The sequence below is a fragment of the Microcebus murinus genome, chromosome 27 (genome assembly GCF_040939455.1).
Source record: "Microcebus murinus isolate Inina chromosome 27, M.murinus_Inina_mat1.0, whole genome shotgun sequence".
NCBI lineage: Eukaryota > Metazoa > Chordata > Mammalia > Primates > Cheirogaleidae > Microcebus > Microcebus murinus.
The window spans coordinates 18,156,215-18,181,505 of NC_134130.1; the positions used below are offsets into that span (position 1 = coordinate 18,156,215).

At 42.1% G+C, this 25,291-nt stretch overlaps 1 protein-coding gene across 1 annotated transcript in view; it reads right to left on the reverse strand.

Annotated features, from left to right (window-relative positions):
- Positions 1–4,642: 4,642 nt before the first annotated feature.
- The window catches only part of TET2 (tet methylcytosine dioxygenase 2), a 141,497-nt gene continuing 120,848 nt past the window's right edge, over positions 4,643–25,291 (reverse strand). Inside the window, exons 7-11 of the mRNA XM_020284514.2 lie at positions 18,500–18,650; positions 16,590–16,679; positions 13,782–13,919; positions 10,884–11,238; positions 4,643–9,207 (exon numbers count right to left, since the gene is read on the reverse strand). Of these exons, the coding sequence (XP_020140103.1) occupies positions 7,784–9,207; positions 10,884–11,238; positions 13,782–13,919; positions 16,590–16,679; positions 18,500–18,650 (2,158 nt within the window). The 3' untranslated portion in view covers positions 4,643–7,783. The remainder of the gene's footprint in view (positions 9,208–10,883; positions 11,239–13,781; positions 13,920–16,589; positions 16,680–18,499; positions 18,651–25,291) is intronic.

Sequence of the window (25,291 nt, forward strand, 5' to 3'; positions counted from 1 at the left end):
CACCAAATGCGGTCACCAAATGGGCGTGTCACCAAACGCCGCCGACTTGTCCTGAAGTTTTTCGTAAAAATAAACAATGATTTATTGGCTGGCTTTCGATTTGGCCAACATTTAACTCTTGGTTTAGATGTTTCACTTTCTCGGTTCAGCAGGAAAAAAGCATCGTGCCCTCCGTCTTCTAGTCCCTTTGCCTAATTCTGTCCGCTGCAGCCTCCCGCTTTGGGGTCACGAGCGTCCTCCGTGCGTTTGACACTCTGCTCCTCCCTTCGCCTCTCTGCTGCTTTTAAAGACACTCACTCTCGGGGCTGCTGGGGCCACGGCTTTGCTCATTTCTTCTGCTGACTTGGTTCTTTCCGAAAGACCCCTTTCTCCTGGCCACCGCGTTTCCATTCTACTTCCTGCGGCCACGGTGGGTCGCCAGGGGTTCCGTGCGCTTCAGACTCGCCAGCCCACCGCCGCCCTCCCGGGCTCGGCCCACCCCGGACGGACAGGCTGCCGTTCCCATTTGCTGAAGATGAGGAAATTGCGTCAGAATCGTACGTGACTCACCCAAGAACAGAGCTGGGAATCAATTATTTAAAGCCAAAATTTGCCTAGATGGCCTCCGATTGCCACTGGAAACAATGGGAGAGCCCCGTCCAGAGAAGGGCCCTGTTCTGTGGTCTGCCGGAGGGAGCGTTCCTCAAACAGAGGGCCCTCGGGCGCCCGTCTACCCTCAGCCTCGCCCAGACCTCACCTGGCCCTCGAGCCTCCCCCCGGGAGCAGGTCCTCCGGTGCGTCCCGCTGACCAGCTGCGTGGGCGCCTGCTCCCTCCAGCTGGCCCAGCCCCTGTGCGGGACACGGCTCCGCCTCCTGTCGCCGCCTCCTGAGGAGGCTGGCGCTCTCATGCGTTTTATTTTCCCCACTGCCCTGAATGTAGATTACACCCAGGGAATACGGTTTGAAACACACGTCTCTGTATTACTTTGTAGACTCTGGCTGCTCTGTTCTGAATTTTGTCTTTTCAAGTCCAAGGACTTACTCTTGAGTTGTCCCTTCCCTCCTTACTCACACAAGCCACTTTTCAATCTCTGAACATTAACTCAAGGTCAGTCTTTGGACATCTAGTCTACAGAGCCAATCCTGATTCCAAAAGACACAACTCCAAATGCTGTAATCCCAAAATGACCCAAATCCTTAAAATCTAAGTAAAGTCTGAAATCCCTAAAGTCTGAAATCCCTAAAGTCTAACTGAATCTACAAACTGTACTTACAGATTTAAAATTAGATGTGATCAAGGTTTCTATAAGTGAATTTCAGGATGTTATCAATGAAGTTTTTTCCATTCAGCCCAATTTATTTGTTGGACAATTGAGATGAGTTGATTGGCCCCATGATACAGCAACAACACACACTTCAGTTTAAAAATGTGTCATTTGTCTACATTGGCATTCCTTCTAGCTGATGAAACTCCAGGAGCTTTTAATGAATTAATTAAAGCCACATTCGGGGCCAGCTGGGATGGCTCATGCTTGAAATCCCAGCACTTTGAGAGGCTGAGGTGGGAAGATGGCTTGAGGCCAAGAGTTTAAGACCAGCCTGGGTACCATGTAAGACCTCGTTTCTACAAAAAGATTCAAAAGTTAGCTGGATGTGGGGGCGGGTACCTATACTCCTAGTTAGTCAGGAAGCTGAGGTAGGAGCATCCCTTGAGCCCTGGACTTTGAGGTTATAGTGACCTGCTATTGGGCCACTTTACCCCTGGCCTGGGCGATAGTGTGAAACCATGTCTCTTACAGGAAAATCTGCGTTTTCCTGAAGAAGCCAGCAAAACTCACTGACTGCTTGGAAAAATTATGTGCATGGTAGGATAAGAAGTGGGATAAGAAGACACTCATGCGATGCGTTGCTGTTCAATCACCAGTATTGTTTCTGCCCAAATACGTGTGGATGCAGAATGGATCTCCATGCACTCACAACAGCACGGGAACATGGCACAGAAGGGGAGATTCAACAAGGAATGCTCATGCTCATTCAATACATTGAATCAAAGAAGAATTTCAAGAAGAGCAGTGCCATATCCATGCCCTAAAAGCAAGAGAAAGCAGCTCTTCACCTCTTGGACAGCTTAGTGGCGTATTTCTCAGGGGAGCGGGAGGGCGGGACGTGCTGGCGGTGGCTGAAGCTAGGGGCGGCTGGTGCAGCGCAGCTGCCCTCCCACGCAGCACGGGAGCAGGACCGCTCCGCAGCCCTCCTGTTTCCAGATGGCCTTTAACCACTTCGGGACCAGCGTCCACTGTAGGCGACAGCCACAGATGAACGCGCACAGCGACTGTAGCCGACAGCCGTGATAGGACTTTTCTGATTTTTCATTTATCAAAATAAAATTGTGAACATTTAAAAATAACGTGATGAAAACACATATGTATATGTTACCTATTCTGATTTACATGACAGTAAAGCTGCCTGTAAAGTGACACGAGCTTTCAGTGCTTTCAAGCTTTCCTCGCCTCACAAGAGCAGAGCGGACGCGGCGACACGCAGCGCGGACCACCGTGGGGACTGGGAGGCGGCTGGGGCGCGCCGGTGAGCGCCGGGCCCAAGTGGTTAAGCCAACAAAACAAGTTTAGAATTTTCAGCACTGGAGGAGTAGGTTCCTGGTTGAATAAGGGCCTAGGGCTGAGTCTGGTCACCACGCGGAGTGCAGAGGCGCGGCAGGAGGCGGGCGCCTGCGCGAAGCCGCAACGGCCCGGAGCCGGACGCGAGGCGGGGGCGCGGCGGCGGCTGCGTGCGAGCCTGCTGCGCAGCGCGTTCTCCGCGACTCTGGGGAGGCGAGGGGCCGGTGCGGCTTTGCGACGCGGCTCAGCGGTCACTTCCAGCTGCCCCTTGCTCAGGTCCACCCGCAGGCTGGGGCCGCGGGCCTGCCTGCTCCGCCGCGGCCTGCAGCGCGCTCGCCCCGGCGCCTGCGGGGGCCAGGGCGGCCAGGGCGGCCAGGGCGTGCCAGGGCGTGCCAGGGCGGCCAGGGCGTGCCAGGGTGTGCCAGGGCGTGCCAGGGTGTGCCAGGGCGGCCAGGGCGTGCCAGGACGTGCCAGAGCGTGCCAGAGCGGCCAGGGCGTGCCAGGGCGGCCAGGGCGTGCCAGGACGTGCCAGAGCGTGCCAGAGCGGCCAGGGCGTGCCAGGGCGTGCCAGAGCGGCCAGGGCGTGCCAGAGCGGCCAGGGCGTGCCAGGACGTGCCACGGCGTGCCAGGGCGTGCCAGAGCGGCCAGGGCGTGCCAGGGCGTGCCAGAGCGTGCCAGGGCGTGCCAGAGCGGCCAGGGCGTGCCAGAGCGGCCAGGGCGTGCCAGGGCGTGTCAGGAGTGCCGTCTCCAGCCCTCCGTTCTCCTCGTGGGCCTCGGAGACTCGCGAAGGTCACGAGCGGGAGGTTCCCAAGTTTCAGCCAGAAGATAGATGGGCAGTGAAATGAGGGTTGACAATGTGCCCAGAGGGTTGAAGTTTAAAGAAACGAACACAGCCAGGTTATTAATCACCGCTTTTTAACCACGTGGCCCGGGGCTCCCGCCCGCCTGCGTGGCCGGGCGCGCGCCCGCTCTGCCCTTGGGACGGGAAGCTCGGAAGCACTGAAAGCCTGCGTCACTTTGCAGGCAGCTTTAGGAAAATAACTATAGCAACTCCTACGAAGGACTTGTTAAAAGGTCCCAGATCCGTAGTAACTTACTAGCTGAACGCACACTCTGCAGCTGCAGAGACGACGCCGCGAAAGTAAAAGCGCCCGGCTGGGGACCGAGGCCCGGGCTGTGCGCCCTCGGGTCGCGCCGTGGGCTCCTCCGCGGGGCGCCCAAGTGATTAACAGTGATGTTTCTTCTAATAGCCTGGCTTGGAGCAGAGTCTTGGAGGAAGCTCCCAGGCAGTGAGCTCAAAGGTCACTAATGACTACTAAAGCATTCCCCGGGTTTCACTATTTGACTCAAATTTGGCCCAAGCAGACTACAGAAAAATATGAGAAAGGGAATTCCCTTACTTCATGCATGATGAAAGTGATTTTTCTGCCAATCCCGGAAGGGGCGGAGGGCTGGGAGCCTCCCATCAAAATCTCCACGGTTCTAGAAGGGTTTGGGCCGAGCGCGCGGGGTGGTTCACGCGGCAGACAATGGGTAGAGTCGAGGACAGTTCTGAAGCCGCGTGGGACTGGCGAGGACATGTCACTTGCCTCCGAGGCCCTGTCCCCCCGCCTCTTGCCTGCTGCTCTGACAGCAGGGCGGGAAGAGGTGCCTATCCTGGAGAAGGCAGGAAGAGGACCGCAGACCTGAGCGGGGAGCTCAGCCCAGCGCGGCCTCACGCACGGCCGGGAAGGACGGCAGCGCCGCCGCCCCGCTCCCGGCTCCCGTGCCTGCGCGGAGCGGGCGGGCGGGGAGAGCTGGAAAGCAGCGCGTGCTTCCTCGGGCGGGAGGGGCCGTCGGCCGGGGAGCGGTCAGTGAACACAGAACCTCCTAGCATGAGGCAAAGGAAAGGAAGAGATGAAAACTTTGGTCTTAATTATTTAGACATTATAGTTTAATAATAACTGCCTCAAAAATATCTTTAAAAACCAATTTTTTTCATTCCCTTTGTTCTCAGCAAGGTGGCAGTCATTCAGGCAGTAAAACAAACTTCAGCAAGACAGTGCTTAGAGTGCATTAAATAAATATAAATTTTATTAAAAACACTCACATAGCGTTATCAGGAATGATATAATAATAAACAGCTTTCAAATAACCTGCATTCATAACATTACAATACTTACAGTATTTATAACCATCCTCAGATTTTATAAACAAACCAAACATCTCATGAAAATGAAATGAAACTAAGCTTAAAAAAATAAAGCATAGAAAAATGCACACAGAAATTCCTTATCTTAGTGTCAAACTGCAAAAGTTTCCTACACAAGTTAACCACTAGCTTTAGAAGTGAGCAGTACATCACTGTGCATCAATCAAGATGAAAAATTCATTCAAGTAAAGTTGACACCACTCAGAAGCATTTTCAAGTATGGCTATACAGTCAACCTGATATTCCTATATAAGCAAGTCGTAGCTCTGCTTCCCAATTCATCCTAACTGAGGCAGGTTTGATAGTTACAAGTACAGATCTGATATTTACAGTTTTGCCACTCACTTTCCTCTCCTCCTCCTGACCTTGTCTCTCCCTCACCCCCCAAACTATACTTCCTGCTTTTCTTGGCCAGCAGTTTGACAAATGACAGTGGATAACAGAAACCAAATATATGAGGTTCGATATTATGGTATATGTAAAACATTACAATCCCGTGGTTTGTTTGCAAGCAAAACATTTTGTGAAATGTTTGTAAATTGGACACAGCCAAACACTCATTTTTTTTTTTAAAGGACAAAATCCATCTTATAAAGATTTGACCAATTAAACCTAAAGGCCTCCTTTGATGCAGAGTTTATTTGAAATGTTAGGAAGCTAAAATGTACTTAGGCCAAAAGGTAATTGTACAGTCCACTGTACACCATACCTCTAGGTGTTTTGCCTGTTTGGGGAAGTTCTCATGGAGTATGTACCTGTATTTGAGTACAGGATCAACAAAGCTTTATTTAGAGAGATAAGACTCTAGCCAACAGCCACTTGCCAAACTCCTGCCTTTTCCCTTTATCAGCTCAGTGCATTTTTTTCCTGCTTAAAACAGTCAAAAGATTCCTCAAACTTCTAAAATGCTTTTCTTTACAATAAAAAGAGCCAACAGATTTACAAAATTAGTTTGTTACATCAGTACATATACAAGTAAAATAGGAGGGATTCAAAATAAAAGGGTTAAATCCCTGACAAAGAATATATTTATTAACCTACAAAACTCTTACATGAACACAGGTGACATTGTTGGCATAAGGAGAGCATGAGCTGAAATATCCCTGAATTTTTAGAACAAAAAGGTTGAAGTTCAAGTTATACTTGCTAAGAAATCAAGTATTGAAAAAAGGTATGTTTTTAATAATAATAATAATAAAAGACTTGGAAAAAATGATGGCACACACGATGCTATGAGCTTTCACCCTCAGCTCCAGACCCTATTGCCAAGCTAGTGTTGAGGTAAATGACAAATAGGAACACCACTTGAGCCTGTCACGGATTCCCAGCGCACATCACCGCACATCTGTGGCGGGATGAGTAGCACCGTCGTGATGTGAGCTCCGCTTCAGATCCATATCCATCTCTATCTGTATAAATGTGTGTATATATTTAATTTTTTTTACAGTACTAAAATACTAAAGCATTGTGTTAAAAAAGTTTTTGTTTACAATTTAATTTACTATACAATTCTTTCACGTCTTTATACAAATTAATGATTTTAAAACCACCACAGCAAACCAGCTGCCTGTTTTTCTTTTTGTTGTTTCTTTTTTAACCAACAGATTCACGTGGAACTAACCCTGTGTTTTAATCTCATGCAGGCATCAGTCTGCTCCATCTGCCCAGTAAAGAGGACACTTACGCTAAGAAATGACAATGACACAATGTACATAATTATCCACACAAACAGGCTGCCAGAAAGTTCTCTGAGGAGCAGACAGATCCACAAAACAGCACAGGCTGAAGTGAACTAGCTTTGTTGAGTCAGTATAGCATGCGGCTAATGATTACCTGCAGTTAATAGAAAATCCTTAAAACTATACATATTTGAGCAATGAACTTGTCAGACAATTTTGTATAAAACTGTTTTACAGTATAACATGTGAGATGAGCACCAGAAAACGCGTGTTGTGGACTGAAGTATTCCCTTAATCCAGCAAGCCCCGTTTTGGATTTAACTGGCTGTGTTAAAAATGGACACAATTGCTCATCAGCAGATACATGGCTAAAAGCAATAATATTTTAAAAGCTTTTGTTGTTTCATTAAAAAAAATCAACTTTGTATTCTAAAATGAAAGTAAACTTGTTTTTTTAAACGTCTCAGTACCTTAGCATGGTTCAAGTTGTCAAAGCTTAGGTAGACAAAGTGCTTCTAAAACACCATTTAAAATATTTATACATATACGTGTGTGCACATATACATACGTTTGTGTATATATGTACATATATATGTTTTTCGTCCTGCAAGGACTTCACTGGATGACCAAAATCCAGAGGCCTTTGAAATGTCCACATCTTAAAAACTAAGCTTGTGTAAGAATAGGTCGTTACGATAAAAGCTTGGATGAAAAGGTACCCGTCATTCAAGGGCACTGGAGGACGCTGACAGCGTCCTGATGACAGAAAGGCATTAAATGTTCAACTATTAAAGACACCATTTTCTTAGCACCATTTCTTAGCACATCCAAACAATTCAGTGTTTTGCTGCTATTCATTTGTTTTTCTGTAGCTATTCTGATAAATAAAAGTTAATATTAAGATTACAGTAAGAACTGCCATGTTAAAAAGCCATAATTCCAGTATTTCAGTACATCGTGTATTCAGCACCAGATGGTAAGTTAGGATTCCTGTCCCTGTACTACTCCAGCACTTGCTGATTTGCGTTCCATCACTATGCAACCTCGGTATTGTTCAAAGTGGTCACAGACGCGTAGAGTTGTAAGGGGGGAAAAAGAATCACATTTACCTACCATCTCGTCCAGTAATAGAACCAGTGTTGAAAAATGTAATTGCAGGACACTTTTTCCCTACCTGCGTTTTGCATAGGATGCTTTGGTCTTTCTCCCGGTGCCCCTCCGCCCGCGGGCGTGGCGGACACTAAGTGCTGCGGTGCGACCGCTCGGTTTCGCTGGTGAGCGGAGGGTTCCCGCCGAGGTAGCCGGCGAGGGCGGCGTCAAGTGTATCTGTTGTAAGGCCCTGTGACCCGCGTGAAGGCGTACGGGGACGTGGTCACCGTGGAGTCGGTGGTCAGGGACGCGGTCCTCTCGGCCAGCGACCGGAGGAAGCGCAGGTGCGCGGGCTCGGGCGGCTCGGCGGGCTCGCGCCGCGCCTTCTTGCCGTGCGTCCTGGGAGGCGCGTGGTCCGCGCCGTGCCTCTCGCCGTCCTCCTCCTTCTCCCGGGCCTTCTCGGCCATCTTGGCCTCCCAGAGGGCCAGGCCGTGCTTGGGCTCGTTCATGCTCTTGTGCTGGTAGAAGACCAGGGAGATCCTGGTGGGCCGGTTCCTGTTGGGGTTCTTGAGCGGGGTCGTGGCGTGCAGCTCGCGCTTGGCGCACTCGATGAGAATGGAGCCGTGCGTGGGGGCCACGGCCACGCCGCCGATGTCGGGGTCCAGGAAGCTCTGCTCGCTGTCCGACCAGACCTCCTCCTCCTCCGGCGCCGGCGGCTGCTTTTGCGCGCCGGGAGCCTCGTGCGGTTTCTGTGCCGCGCCGCCCTGGACACAGGCGGGGCCGTCGTGGCTGAGAGCCGGGAGCACCTGGGACAGCCCATTCGCCGCGTGGGGAAGCGAGTCGCTGTCCCTGCTCTGCGGACGCAGGGCGTGAAGAGGGCTGCCGCGCACGCCCGGCGCTGCGCTGTGCTTGTGAGGCAGCTGAGAAGACGGGTGATGCTCGCCATTTCTATAGTCTACGTTTGCACTGCTCAGATTGGGAGGGGCCCTGGAGGCAGCCCCCATGAAGTGGCCGTCCGACTCGTGGGTGGGATAAGGAGGGAACGTCCCTGCGTGGTGCACGTTCGGTCTAACTGTACAACTGCTGAAGGCATCTCCCTGCATATTCTGGTTTCTATAACCCAAGTACTTAGAAGCAAAACTCTGGCTATTTCCAAACCGTGGCTGGTAGAGTGCGTGGATGGGGGGCAGATTGAGCTTAGAGAGACGGTCCTGGCTTGGGTACCTGTACAGGCCCATGGGCTGAGACTGGGGAGAATAGGGGCCCAGGTACGGGGAGCAGTTGTCCACCGACACGTTTCCGTTGCATTGATATGGCGGATATTGGTTATTCTGGTTCAGAAGCCCAGGGTAGGGGTTCATGGGGTTAGAAGAATTTAAATATGAACCTGCGGTGTGGGATGAGGTGGAATAGAGGTTCACAGAGCTGGCACCCCCGTAAATATCCGCAGCAGCGTGTGAAGAGCCGGGATAAGGACTAACTGGGTTGGGCCATCGCATGTATGGGCCGGTGGATCCAGAAGCAGCGTAAGAGTTGACAGCCTCGGACTGAGCATGACCAGTCGCAGGCAGCTGGAGCTGCTGGGGTCTCGGGGGCTGCGGGGGCTGCTTCTGCAGCGGCTGCACGGCTGGTCCTGAAGGTCGCAGAAGTTCTGTGGACAGGAAGAGAGAGTGGGAACAGACATGCTGGATAGTTGTTCTATGAAGGCTAGTGAGGATGCTTAAACATCTGTGAGAAGCACCACCAGGATTACACAATTCCCACTATGCAAGGACAAGAGCAAAGTTGGGGCCATGCTCACTGCCCAGCATGACTGTCTGTGTCTACAGCATCAGAAATAAAGTACAGAACTTACAACAGCGAGTCAAGAAAGACATCATAAACCTCCAAAGCCATCCCATTGAGAGCACCACTTTCTCTAGAGCTTCTAAACATGCCTCTGCCTGAAGCACCCTCCTCCCAGCCCTTGCTCGGCTTAGTCGTCCCTTCCTCAAGGAAGATTCCTGTCACCTCGTCTTCCAGTGCTTTCTCAGTGCCCACTGCAAGTGCAGATGTGATAAAGCAGTAGCCATAATGTATTGTAATTGCCTGGTTTTAGCCCCATTCCCACCCCCACTGCTGGGCTCCTAGAAGGGGAGGGATGTCTTATTGTGCTTTATTTCTCCAATGCCTGGTATGTAACAGACTCAGTTACATAATTAAAATAAAGTAACATAAGATTTGTTACAGAAGGTTCAGGAATGTTACCAGAAAAAGAATGACATTCACTTAAACAGAAAAAGCATAATCTTGTATATTTTCTTTCCAGAAAGGAAATTTACATAATTATAGATAACACTTTAAAGAAACTTTCAGCTTTGCAAGTGAAACTGTTAAAAGTCATACTTCTGTTTCATGTCCTCACTTAAAAAAAAAGTCCTCTGAGTTAAGAACAAATAGATGGAAATGCACTGTCAGTTCTGAGAACTGAAGTGATTAGTATCTGCAGAAACCACTTAGAAGGGAAGAAAGACAAAGTTCTATCTGATTATATTTCATAGCCAACCTAAAGCAGATATCAGGGGGTGAACAGGATTTGCTTCTTAGTGGAAATCAACCAATCAACAAATACGTGTTAAGTATCTTTAGCATATTGTTCTGAATTCCTTAGTTACTCTGAGCTTGGAAATGAATCAGTAAGGAAATTGGACTTTGTGACCCAAAGATGATTGGTTCTAAGCAAACTGGTGCACTTAACTTAAAAGATATAGTTTTTTCTTGTGTTAATAGGCCAACACCGTCTTCAAAATTTGGATTTTTTTATAATACTAACTGTAGACATATAAAGCAAGGTGCTATGGAAAGAAAATACCAACTTAGTGTAGGGTTAAAATTTTGGAGTCATCCTTAAATTTTTCTTCTTCATTCTAATGTGTTGTCACCAATGTATCGATTGTTTTATTTTTTCATTTTGGAAGAACTCAACTTGCATCATTTTTGAGATCTTGTCACCGCACTCTCAGTTTATTACGTCTGTCTCCAAACTATTAACTCCTCTACTTCTACTTTGGTCTACCTGCCATTGCCAGATTAATTCACCATATCATTAATCTGTTAAAAACTCTGCTGTTTATTATAGAAGGAAATCCAAACTTCTCTATCCAGCTGAACTGACGGCACACTGTTTCATCACCATCTCTGGGAGCAGAGCCTGGCCCGCGCTACTTTACAGAGGATTCTGGCACAAAACCAAGACCATGATTGGTGCAACCGTACAAAATTAGCAGTGCTCACTTTCAATACAAGCGTCCCCTAACATATATCTGCAGTGCTTCACACTAAATTTACCTGCCAACTGTTTAGCCTGGCTTGCATTTTCAGTCTGTTTTGTGCGTGCTGCGGCTGACTTTTCCTTTTCGTTCTTATTTGAGCTGTTCTCCAGAGAGGAAAGCTTTTCAGCAGCTGCTTTCTTGGCTTCTAGTTTCCTTTGTCGGCAGGTCTTGACCGGCTCTGCCAACATCCTGACTTTCCGTCGGAAAGAACTCAGGACCTGAATGGCACCATTTCGTTTTTTCTCCTCCTGAGCTTCTAGACTCCCAAACTCATCCACATCAGAAACTTTGTACAAAGGCAGAACGTGCAGCTGCTCGTCCTCAGGTTTCCCTCCAATTTCTCGATTGTCTTCTCTAGTGAGAGTGCACACCTGGTGGGGAGGGAAGGGAGACGTTACTGCCCAGGTACAGGCCAAAGGAATGGGCGTCGCATCTTTTTCCTGCTCAGCATCGAGGTTTGTGCTGGCAGCTTAGCTGTACGTCACCATAAAACCGTATCTATCTGTTATTGATGAAGACAGCATCCAAATGGTACAGGGAGATAAAGAGAAGTTCACATTACTCCCCCTCCCTTTGTTAGTTTATCAGGAACTGTTACCCACAGCGACTCTAAGGGAAGAAGCAGTCCCACCAAAAGGAAGCAGCCTCCTGCTTTCCACATTTCAGAAACGGATGTGAAGCCTCTTCAAATACGGGCTAAATGTCTCTTTTACCAAATGACCTCCTGTGTTTTAGGTAGCATCACATTTGCTTCATCTCATACTTTTGTATACAAAGAAATTTCCTCACTCCTGACATCTACCTCTGTGTAAGAAATTCACTGTTTGAAGAAATTTCCACAAGATACCAAAGTAAAAATCTAAAACAATGAAAAGCTTAAGATTCTATCATGAGAGGGAATATGCAACTTAACCTCATTCTTATCTATCTTTTCTCTCCTTCTCTGTACTCTGTCAAACCTAACTCATGGATTTCTTTTGGGAAATAACACCATATTCAAGTGGGTACTCTGAAAAGGGGTGGAGAAGCTACTTAAGTTGTTTTGATAACTTAACAGTAATTTTTTCTTTTGTTCACTACAATTATATTGGTTTTGATGAAAGATTTTTTTGTTTTTTAATATAAATAGATGGGGTCTCACTGTGATGTCCAGGCTGGAGTGTAGTGGTACAATCACAGCTCACTGCAGCCTCCAATTCCTGGGCTCAAGTGATCCTTCTGGCTGGACCTCCTGAGTAGCGAGGACTGCAGGCATACACCACTGCAGCCAGCTAATTAAAAAAAAATTTTTTTTTGTAGAGATGGGGTCTTGCTGTGTTGCCCAGGCTGGTCTCAAACTCCTAGCTTCAAGTGATTCTCCAGCCTTGGCCTTCCAGAATGCTGGTATTACAGGTATGAGCCATTATGCCCCACCTATTTGTATTTCTGATCCATGGAGAAAATATAGCCTCAAGCATAAGGTAATATAAAATCATGAAAAGATATCATTAAAAGGAATGTGATCATAATAGGCCAACCTTTATAAATAATTTTAACATGAAATCACATAATGAGTTTGTCACTTCTTATACAAAAGTCTTCCAAATTCACATCTGAGCACCTCGTCACCTTTTCTCATACATATTCAACTCCGTTCACTTCTTATCTAGAGCTTCTTTCCATTTTACTTCCTTCCCCTTGATTCTATAACCATCTTCCCCCGCCCACTGCCTTGCTGGAAGGCAACATCGTTATCTTTGGGACCTGCTACAGCTCTGGCTATCACTTCTCTCCTGCGCTTTCCAGAATCTAGCATAGCCTCCCAATAATGAACAGGGGCTCCATGCATGACCAGTGGTGGTTTAGACATCGCGGTGCTTAGCAGGCCCCGTGTTCATTCATTCTCTCAGGTCAGGAGTCAGCAAACCAGGGCCTGGGGCCAATCTGCCTCACAGCTTGGTGTGCATGGCCAGCAACCAAGCATGGCTTTTATGTTTTCAAAGGGTTCTTTTTAAAAACCTCACAAAACAAAGAATGTGACAGAGACTCTCCCATGTGGCCTACAAAAGCCTAGAATATAATACTGTCTTGTCCTCTACAGAGGAGTTGTCCAATCTCTGATCTAGACCATTAAACCAACACCTTTTCCGTGTCCCAACAAAAACTTCACTCCAGCTTCTTAAATGACTCCAGCTACCACCTACTACCTTCCTGAATTCTTTCCCATCCTAGAATATGACTTTAATGCCTGGCTTCTATTTTTCATCTTAAGTCTCACTGGTCATCTTTTTCAACTACACTTGATCCAGACTGATGACCCATGAGGTTGATTACAGTCTCTTCACCTGAACTCTTTCATTCTTTCTCTCTACCCTGGATCAGACCTTTCCCCCCAAGGCAACACCCTGGACTTGGTCAGCAGGGAACACAGCTCCACCTAAGATCTTATATATTTCCTTCCCTCACGACAGCCTCCAATCACAAGACCTATCCAGTTCGCTTCCTGGGAGATGTACTCGGGCTATTTTGCACTCTGCACCTTTTACGGCAGGTTTCCATAGTTACCGTGATAATGATGTATTTTTCATTTGGGCTTCTCTCTGCAAGGTGAGCTGGTACCTTGGCTTGTATATGGTTTTTGAGTGTTTGTTTTTGTTTTGTGTTTCACTGATTATAACCAACCAGGCAACTGACACTGAATTTTGAGGTTTTCTTGGAAGCTAACTGTAACTGGCAATGCCTAATCATTGGCATTAAAAATGCCCATGATCCTCCTGGCAGAATAGTCATGAAGGTGTCAAGCTACCATCGAAGTGCTAGTTATGCCAAAGGTCACCTTGCAACAGCAATTCATCCACGAAAATGCTGTTGTCCAGCGACACCTACACACAACGTGTGACTCTGACCAAACGCTGCGAAGCTGCCCCAGCCCTACCAGCGTGCTGCCGTTCGGCATGTTGTGCAGGTCTCGGTGGGCGTGGGCGCAGAAGTCCAGGCACGCAGTGACACCCGAGAATGGACGGCCTTCCTTCAGACCCAGACGGCACTCCGGGGCTCTGTGCTCATATTCAATCTGAAAAAGAAAAGTGTGTGGGAAAAGCAGGTAGTTTCACACTTAGACAAAAAGATGCGTTAGTATTTAGACTTTTTAGAACTGTAAAAAATGTTTTGTGCTTTACATCTAGAAACAAAATACAGCAAACACTTTGACATAGTAAAGTTTTTATTTTATAGTGTTATCAAGGTATGACTGACACACATTAAACAGTATATATTTCAAGAGTGCTGTTTGATGATTTTTGATATATGGACACATCTATGAAATCATGGCCCCAAATAAAATCTAATTTGTTGAACTTACTGGCATAAAGTCACGAATACTATGCCTTTATTCTTCTTCCAATGTCTGTAGGATCTTAACGGTATCTCCTCTGCAAGTCTTCATATTGGTGACTTGTTCTTTCTCTCTTTTGTATGGATAAAACTGTCTCAAAGTACCAGCTTTTGGTTTCACTGATTCATTGTCTTATTTTTTGTATTGTAGTTCACTGATTTCTGTTCTTGCCATTTTATTTTTTTCCTTTTTTTGCCTTTTAGGGCTTAAATTGCTCTTCTTTTCTAAGTTTCTTGGGTTAGAAGCATAGACTATTAGCTTGAAACTTTACATATTTCAAATGCTATAAGTATCTTTTTAATTTCAAAGGCTTTAAAGCTCCATCCTGCAAATTTCAACGCCATTTTTTGTTTCCATAAAGCCTGAAATACTCTACAGTTTCCTGTATCTTCTTTGGCCCGTATGTTGTTTAGAAGCATGTTGCTCAGTTTTCAGGTATTTAGGGATTTCTTAGGTATCCTCCTGCAGATTTTTATTTTATTTTGGTTGTAGAACATTATTTGAGGCTTCTTAAATTTACTGATGCTTGTTTTATGAAACATAATATACTCTATCCTGGTCGATCATCCGTGTGCACTGAATATAATGCTAATTCTGTTAGGTGGGAGTTCTGTGTCAACTAGGCCAAATGGGTTAAAAGTGCTGTTTGAGTCTTCTATTTCCTTACTGATTTTCTGTCTACTTGTTCTATCAATTATTGAGAGATGTATTAAAATCTGACTATAATCATGGATTTTTCTATTTTTTTTTTAGTCCTATCAGTTTTTGTTTTATTTATACACTGTTGAAGTTCTGTTATTAGGTGCATAACTACTTAGCAATTATTATGTTCTTTTGATGAACTGACCCTTCTATCATTATTAAACAACCTTCTTTAATCTTGTAACATTCTTTGCTATAAATCTGTGCTGTTTGTTGTCACTCTAGCTGGCTTTTGATGGATGTTAACATAATGTATTTTTTTTCTATTCTTTTACTTTTAACTTATTTATGTCTTTATAAAGTGGTTTTCTTGGTTTTTGCTTTTTAAATTTAATGTCACAAGTTCTGCCTTTTAGTTAGAGGTGTTAAAAACAATTTACATTTAATGTGGCTATTGATGCGGCTGGGTGTAGGTAAACCGTCTTGCTATTTGTTTTATATTTTCCTTTTTTGTTCCATTTTTTTTAACTTTTTTGGATTGATTCCATTTTTCTCTTTACTGGCTGATTAGCTATACACTTTGTTAAGTGGTGCTTGCTTTAAGCTTTACCGTGAGGTCTTTGACTTCTGACAGTCTGCAGTCAGGTAATACCCCAGTCCACACAGAGCTCAGAACTTCACAACAGCACACTTTCAGCTCCCCAGCCTCTATGCCACTTCCAAATGTTTTAGACCTCATAGTGCATTGTTAATATACATTTTACATAGCAAATTATCTTTTATGGACATTTAAAAAAAGAGTATTTTTACCTACATGTATACTAGTTCTGATGCTTTTCCTTCCTGTATGTCAATCTAGATTTCTAGCTGGTATTACTTTGTCTGCCTGAAGAACTTCCTTTATCAGTTTTTAAGTGCTTGTTTGCCTTGTATTTTTTGATGGGATGCTAGCTATTATAAATATTACCTTTTTGGTTGTTAGAACTCCCCCCCCCCCAATCTTTGCTCTGGGATGCTGTTAAATTACTTAGAATCATTTTGATTCTTGTATGTCTTGATTTTAAACATGTTTACATGAGACCAGAACAGCCAAGTCTACTTCTACTACCAAGGTAATACAATTCTGAATACTTTACTTGATAGCTAGTATATTATATGAGGTCTTCCCTCTCTGGCTGGTATGAACAACTATTCCAGCTTCTGCCTGTGACCTGCTTCTTTGGTGGCTCTTTCTCTAGCCTTGGTAGTTTCCTTATATGCAAGCACTGTTCAGAGCTCAGCTTGAACACTTGAACAGAACCCAGTGCAGATCCCTTCTCAATGAAGCTGTCTCCTTTCTGGCATTCTGAATTGTGAATTCTAGCCACTTTGACCTTTCCAAATTCTGAACTTTCTCTCCTTAATGCAGAGATAATTCTGGAGTATGTTTTGGTTCCTACTCCCTTTCCTGGAGCCTGAGTTCATCTTTTTATTTTCCTTCTTTCTGGTATCATTGTCTCTTGTGCTGCTGCTTGTTCTATGTGTAAAAACCATTGTTTCATATATTTTGTCTGTTTTATTCTTAAATGTGTAAAGGTAAATCCAATCCCTATTAGTTCATAATGGCTAAAAGATGAACTTACTTACATCATGATAAAAGTTTTGCATGGCTTAATATGATACCATTTCCCATTGTGACAATCAGTGTCAATATTTATTTAAACTTACCTGATTATTATATGCATCAGGCGCCAGTTTCTTGTAAGTTGGTGCCATAAGAGTGGATAAGTTTTGCAAATGAGACTCCAGTTTCTCTTCCTGCATATAATAAATAATTCTACACATTAAAAAATAATCCTTTCTATGTGTAAGAGAGACTATCAGATTATTCTTCCTACATATTGGACCCAAAAGACAATATATAGTGCCTTTGTTATTGAAGTAACTACAGCTTCTTACAAATGACTATTTCTAAATGAAAAGTATAGACCATATGTCACCCATTGTATTAACTAGCTATTTGGAATTTTTTTTTTTTGTAAGGTTAATTGATTTTCTACTTTGCAGGCAGATACTTGGCATTTTATAAATAAAATGCTTATATTTGTGGTAGGGTCAGGAGAGTGAAGTCATGGGGTCTGCAAGAGGTCACATTCCCCACTCACTGATTTGTCTATTTCCAATCTTTATATTTTACATTTCAGAAGTTGAAATGATGTCTCCCTAGAACCGAAAATGACTGGACACTTCAAATATGGATTAAATTCTCAGAACTGGAAGGTGGTATACATGAAAACCTTTACAGAGTTTACTTGAAAGGAGAGATGCTCAGTCACACTCCCAGCCACCCTGGTCATGAAGAATAGATTTCACAGTAAAGACAGCAGGCTATGATACGCTGTGATACTGTTGTTCCATTCGTACTTATACCTGACCGAGATGTGAATTTTGTAAGGTGAGGAAGTCTCTGAGCAGAGAGCTTCTACCTAACAGAGGGAGGATTTTACTAGCTACTTTCTAGGTTTGTTTTACAAGAAACCTAATAAAAGCCCTCAAGTGTAGAAAATTAAAATGACAACATGCAAAATTGCCATTTGTCATTAAGTTTATTAACTATTCATATTCTTATGAGAAGACAACGTCTACCACATTTAAGTAATATATTTATTATTGAAAACATGATCCTTTGAAAAAAGTCTATATCATGATTTCAGGAGTTTTTGTACTTACTTTATTATACTTTCATTTACCATTATAGTTACATTTTTGTTGTTGTTTAAAAGGACACATCAATATTAACCATGGTATTAAGTATACATTTTAGATGTATTTAAAATTCAAAAGATGATTATAAGGGGTATAGAGGAACTGAAATTTTGGTCATTTCTAACTGCTAAATATACTGAGATTTTCTAACATTCAGTTAGCATATAGACAGTCCTATGCTGGTTTGACTGAAGATTTTTTTGACTTTATGGTGATTTATTAGAGTATTAAATGGATTTTTGACTTAAAACAATTTCAACTTACAAGGGACCATTGTAAATCAAGAAGCATCTGTATTTTAGACTGCATGCTGCCCAAAAGTTAAATTTGATATCAGTTTGCAAATTATATTTTAAGAAATATATATTCTAGAGGCAGGACAAAAACAAGTGACTTCAATATGAGAAATCAATGCTCATTTATTTCAACTGAAGATTTATATTAAAATCTAAACACGTTTTTGTTACTTGAATGCATTCATTAGTGACTTTGTATATAAATCTGATGGCATGTAAATGTGACTCAGAAGTTTTTCTGAATGTGGCTGTCATGAACATAACTTCTATAATTCAGATTAAAAAGATGAAAGAATGGTCGTAAATTCTCATGTTAGTTTTAACACTGAAGCGACAGCTCCCTAAAACTCTGCAATTAACAAAGAATAAATATAAAAGGCCAGATATAAGAAGATTTTATGTTGCTTAAGTTTTATCTACTTTGGTATAACATGGTTGTTATTATGTCAACTTTATATGTGCTCACAGTTTGGCTAAAATTTTGGTGATTCAAAATATGTCATACTGTTGACTTAATCTACGATCCTCAATTCTCAATGAAAAATAAAGAGATGATACATCAGGAAGTAAACTAACCTCTTTTGGGTCATCCCCAAGCAGCTTAAATTTCCTTGGGATCTTGCTTCTGGCAAACTTACATCCATTATAGTACATGCTCCAGGAACAGCCAAAAGAAAATGAGGCACCACAGGTTTCTGGGTCCAGCCCCTGACAGGCACAGGTTCTCCTGAGAAATCAAAGGACCAAGTTCATGGCTGTGGATAGCATCATCTAGGTTGCCAGTCTCATATTCTGAGTGTATACATGCAAAATGAGTTTGAAAAGAAGTCTAGTCTAACTTTGTAGTAAGCTGTGGAATAACCACACACAGAACTATTTCAATTGACTTTAAAACACAATTAAAATTATTGCAGCATAATACACAGAAAATTACACATGATTTTACAGTTTGAAAATGTTCACAAATGAAACACCCCCAGATCAGTAGCACCCAAACTAAGAAATAAAACATTTACTAGCCGTTAGAATCTCCTACGTCCTCTAAGCTGCTAGCTCCCTAACAGTAACTTCTTTCAGAATAGATTAGTTTTGCCTATTTTTATACTTGATATATACAGAATTATATAAGCTTATTTGTGTCTGGCTTCTTTTTATAACATTATAAAAAGAAGAGATTTATCCATATTGTTGCATGTAGTTGTGCTTTATTCATTTTTATCGAGTACCATATTCCATTCTGTGAATGTGCCACAAATGAACCATTCTACCAGCGATGGGCATTTGAATGCTTTTTAGTTTTTGATTAAAACACTGTATTATTGTGAATTTATAGCACTAGTCAGATATTTCCCAATGACAATAAACAGACATATAAACAAAGAAACCAAAAACATAATATGATAAAACAACCTATAAAGAAAACTATTCAAGTAGTCTTATGAATTATTTCGAAATTATGTACGTATATTGTGATATAAAGAAATAATTATTCATGTCAAAAAGCAAGAATTTTAGTATCAAAGTGAAACAAAAGTAAATATCCTGTAATCTTAACTGTGAATAGGAAAAAACCAGTATGAGTGCATGATTTCAGTTAAAAAAGAAAACCTTTAAATTTTCTTTCTAAAAAATAATTACTTCATGTGTCTGCCCACTTGAAAAAGCCTAAAAGTAATGACATAGCAAGGAGCACATCTAGACCCAGATTATGATACTCAAATATGATTTCTCATCAAAATGTACATAAATTAAAATCTCTGAAATTTGGCAACTGAAGACTCTTACCATATATTTATTCTGTCATTTGTTTACAAACTATATTCCATGGTAATAAAACAGCTGATAAGGAAAAGTCCTTTAAAGGATTCTAGCTAATAAATGTAAAAGGAATATTAAAATTTATCATTTTATAGATGTCAGCAAAAATGGCAGAAAAGGATCTCTGAAAATTCTCTCCTCCATAAAAGCAATTGGAGTACTGATAAATATTGTCAGAATCAACTTTTCCAGAAATATGGAAATTAACAAAAGGCTTTCAGCAATACAGGGAGCATTTATTCAAGAAAAATAACAGAATTTTAATAAGAACAGTGAGCTTTAATGTTACCGACAGCTCTACGGTAGTCTCAAACAAAACAACTCACATTTATGATGGAAACCAGCAGCCTTGTAGCCACTGCAGGGGCCAGATGGTTTGGATACCCTCCAAGGCCCATTCCCAGAGAACTGACATCATCTGGCCGATTTGGTAGTTCCCTGGAAGACCCCACTTGTAAGGTTATCTGCGTTTGATCTGACTTGAAGCATACCTAGTGCGAACAGCCTTTTCCCAGGTGACATTTCTTGAACATAAGCAGAGGAACTGTTGAATACTATCGCAGACTGAGCTGGTAGATAAAAGCTGGAGCGAAAAATAGGGTAACCAAAAAAGGTTAAAAGTAAATCCTGGGAAATAATATGTCTATAGGAGGCTTTGAAAAGCTCTAGTACATCCCTGTGAATTTAAAAAGCCATGTGCATATGTACGACTGTATGCATGTTCTCCAAAGACCCAAAAAGTCCCTAACTCTAGACCCTGCACAGCAGGGAATGAAGGCTAAGGCAGGACTGCCCATAGGCTGGCTGAGTGTTGAAGGCAGATACAGACCCCTTGGCAAAGACTGGGAGACTTGCTGGTTTCAGGCCCCTAAGGAATTCTGTCTAATCATTAGCTGACCACTAAGCTAACCAAGTTGAAACTTTCATGGCTACATATGACAAAGAATCCAAACTTTATAGAAATAGTTTGAAAAAAGTCACAGACAACCAACCACCAGAAATAATAACAAATTCTGGGGAGGAGGCAGAATCTGATTTCTAGAGTTACCACGCTATTTAAAATGTCCAGTTTTCAACAATCAATGAAGAGACATACAAAGGAAGCATGGCCCATATAGAGGAAGAAAAACAGTCAACGGGTGCTATTCATGAAGAAGCCCAGATGTGAGACTGCGGGACAGCTTTAAGTCAGCCATTTCATTTAATAGATGCAATAAACCCAAGAGAAAGAGACATTATAATCTAAAGAACAGAATTCTGAAGCTGAAAAGTATGATAACTACAATGAAAAGTGTATCAGAGGGTCCCAACACACTTGAGCAGAAGAGAGGGGAAAATGGGGGAAAGGAACTTGAAGATAGGTCAACTGAAATTATTTAGTCTGATAAACAGAAAAAGGAATGAAGACAATTAAACAGAACCTCAGAGGCTTGTGGGATGTCATGAAGCACATGAACACATGTGTCATGGGAGTCTCCAAAGTAGAGAAGAGGAAAAGTAATAAAAAGAATATTTGAAAATATAGGGGCTGAAAACTCCCCAAATTTGATGAACAATGTTAATCTACGTATTCAAGAAGCTTAACTAACTCCAAGTAGCATAAACCCAAACACATCCATACCCAGAAACAGGATAAGCAAACTGCTGACAATCAAAGACAAAGAACCGTGAAGGCTGCCAGAGAGAAGTAACTCATCACATACGAGGGATTCTCAATGAGATGAGCGGCTGATTGCTCATCAGAGATATGGGAAAACAGGCAGATGACATATTAAAGTGCTTCAAGAAAAAGGCTGCCAACCAAGAATGCTACTATACCTAACAAATCTATCCTTCAATAATAAATAATAAATTAGGGCTTCTCTGATAAGTGACTAAAGAGTTTATTGCTATCAGACATGCCCTACAAAACACTAAGTATATCCTCAGGCTGAGAGGAAACAAGACCAGAGGGTACTAAAATCTGCCTAAGAACGTAGAGTGTCGGTAAAGATAGTTATGTAGGTAGATATAAAAATATGTATTTTTCTGTTTGTATTTTTCTCCTATATAACACAATCGCACAAAGCAATCATTATAAACCTGTATTAATGGCCATAAAACGTAACTTGTATAATAGGACAAAGGAAAAGGAGTGTTTGCAGCTCTCCTTATATTACTGTAATGAAGTTGGTATCACTTCAAACTAGCTTGTTAATTTTAGTCCCTTGGGCAGCCACTAAGAAAGTGATACCCACAAAACTGTAGTAAAAGAAATGAAAAGGGAGTTAGAGTGAGAGACTAGAAAATATCGATTAAACACACACAAAAACACAGTAATAGAGGAATACAGAAATAGAAGACAAAAGATATAGACACAAGGCCAGACTGGTGGCTCACGCCAGTAATCCTAGCACTCTGGGAGGCAAGGCGGGCAGATGGCTCAAGGTCAGGAGTTCGAAACCAGCCTGAGCAAGACCAAGACCGCGTCTCTACTAAAAATAGAAAGAAATTAATTGGCCAACTAAAAAAAAAAAAAAATATATATATATATATAAATTAGCCAAGTATCGTGGTGCATGCCTGTAGTCCCAGCTACTTGGGAGGCTGAGGCAGGATGATCGCTTGAGCCAAGAAGTTGGAGGTTGCTGTGAGCTAGGCTGATGCCATGGCACTATAGCCTGGGCAACAGAGTGAGACTCTTGTCTCAAAAAAATATATAGACACAATGGTAGAAAAATCCAACCTTATCAATAATTACATTAAATATATGTGAATTAAATAATATGATTAAAAGAGATAGGCCAAATGAATTTATAAAAAAGATCTAACTATCATTTTTAGGTATGTTCCTTCTATGCCTATTTACTTAAGTGATCGTATCATGAAAGGGTGTTGAATTGTGTCAAAAGCCTTTTCTGCATCTATTGAAAGAATCACGTGGTCTGTTTTTGCTTCTGTTTATGTGGTGAATTACATTTATAGATTTATGTATGTTGAACCATCCCTGCATCCTTGGGATGAAGCCCACTTGGTTGTGATGGATTATTTTTTTGATAAGCATCTGGATTCGGTTAGCTAAGATTTTGTTGAAAATTTTTACATCTATATTCATTAGGGATATTGGTCTGTAGTTTTCTTTTTTTGTTGCATCCTTTCCTGGTTTTGGTATCAGAGTAATATTCATTTCATAAAAGGTGTCGGGGAGGTTTCCATTCTTCTTGATGGTATGGAATAGTTTCTGCAAGATAGGTACTAGTTCTTCTTTGTACGTGTGGTAAAATTCGGGTGTGAAACCATCTGGACTGGGACTTTTCTTTTTAGGGAGATTTTTAATTGCTGTTTCTATTTCAGCTCTTGAGATTGGTCTGTTCAGGGAATCTATTTCTTCCTGATTGAGCCTAGGGAGGCTGTGTGTTTCTAGAAATTTGTCCATTTCCTCCACATTTTCCAGTTTGTATGCATAAAGATTTTTGTAGTATTCATAGATTATATCTTGTATCTCTTTGGGATCAGTTGTGATATCTCCTTTTTTGTTCCTGATGGAGCTTATTAGAGATTTCTCTTTTCTGCTTTCGTTAGCTTAGCCAATGGTGTGTCAATTTTGTTTATTTTTTCAAAGAACCAACTTTTTGTTTTATTAATCTCCTGAATAGCTTCTCTGTTTTCAATTTCGTTTAGTTCTGATTTGATCTTGTTGATTTCACTTCTTCTGCTGGGTTTGGGGTAGGTCTGTTCTTCTTTTTCCAGCTCTTTGAGTCACTTCATTAGATTGTCTATTTGTGATCTTTTTGACTTTGGGTTACAGGCATTTATAGAGATAAACCTTCCTCTCAAAATTGCTTTAGCTGTATCCCAGAGGATTCGATAACTTGTCTCTCCATTGTCATTTTGTTCAGAGAATTTTTTTATTTCCATCTTGATTTCTTCATTTATGAAGTAATCATTTAGTAGGAGGTTGTTTAATTTCCATGTTTTTGTGTAGAAATGTGAGTTTCTGTTACGGTTGATTTCTACTTTTATTCATTCCACTGTGATCTGAGAAGATACATGGTATGATTTCTATTTTTTTAAATTTCTTGAGGTTTACTTTGTGTTCTAGCCATATATGACAGACCCATAGCCAACATCATACTCAATGGGGAAAAATTGAAAGCATTCCCACTTAGAACTGGAACCAGACAAGACAGCCCACTATCTCCACTTCTATGCAACATAGTGCTGGAAGTCCTGGCTACAGCAATCAGACAGGAAAGTGGAATTAAAGGTATCCAAATAGGGGCAGAAGAGATCAAACTTTCACTGTTTGCTGATGATATGATATTGTATTTAGAAACCCCAAAGATTCAACCAAGAAACTCCTGGAACTGATAAATGAATTTAGTAAAGTCTCAGATTACAAACTCAATATACAGAAATCAGAGGCATTCATATACGCCAACAACAATCAAATTGAGAACCAAATCAAAGACTCAATTCCCTTCACAATAGCAACAAAGAAAATAAAGTACCTAGGAATATACTTAACCAAGGAGGTAAAAGACCTCTACAGGGAGAACTATGAAACACTGAGGAAGGAAATAGCAGAGGTTGTAAACAGATGGAAAATATACCATGCTTGTGGATTGGCAGACTCAACATCATTAAAATGTCTATACTACCCAAACTGATCTACAGATTCAATGCAATACCTATTAAAATCCCATCAGCATTCTTTGCAGATATAGAAAAAATAATTTTATGCTTTGTATGGAACCAAAGAAGACCCCGAATATCAAAAGCAATTCTAGGCAACAAAAACAAAATGCGAGGTATTAATATGCCAGATATCAAACTATACTACAAAGCTGTAGTAATTAAATCAATCTGGTATTGGCACAAAAATAGGAATATTGACCAGTGGAACAGATCTGAGAATCCTGATATAAAACCATCCTCATATAGCCATCTAATCTTTGACAAAGCAGACAAAAACATACGCTGGGGAAAAGAATCCCTTTTCAATAAATGGTGCTGGGAAAACCGGATAGCCACTTGCAGAAGGCTAAAACAGGACCCACACCTTTCACCTCTCACAAAAATCAACTCACGCTGGATAACAGACTTATACCTAAGGTATGAAACTATTAGAATTCTGGAGGAAAATGTTGGAAACACTCTCCTAGACATCAACCTAGGCAAAGAGTTTATGAAGAAGTCCCCAAACTCGATCACAGCAGCAACAAAAATAAATAAATGGGACATGATCAAACTAAAAAGCTTCTGCACAGCCAAAGAAATAGTCATGAAAGTAAACAGACAACCTACAGAATGGGAGAAAATTTTTACATCTTACGCATCTGATAAGGGACTGATAACTAGAATATACTTAGAACTCATGAAAATCAGCAAGAAAAAAATCAAATAACCCTATTAAAAAGTGAGCAAAGGACTTGAATGGACACTTTTCTAAAGAAGACAGAAGAATGGCCAACAAACACATGAAAAAATGCTCAACATCTCTAATCATCAGGGAAATGCAAATCAAAACCATAATGAGATATCACTTAACCCCAGTGAGAATGGCCTTTA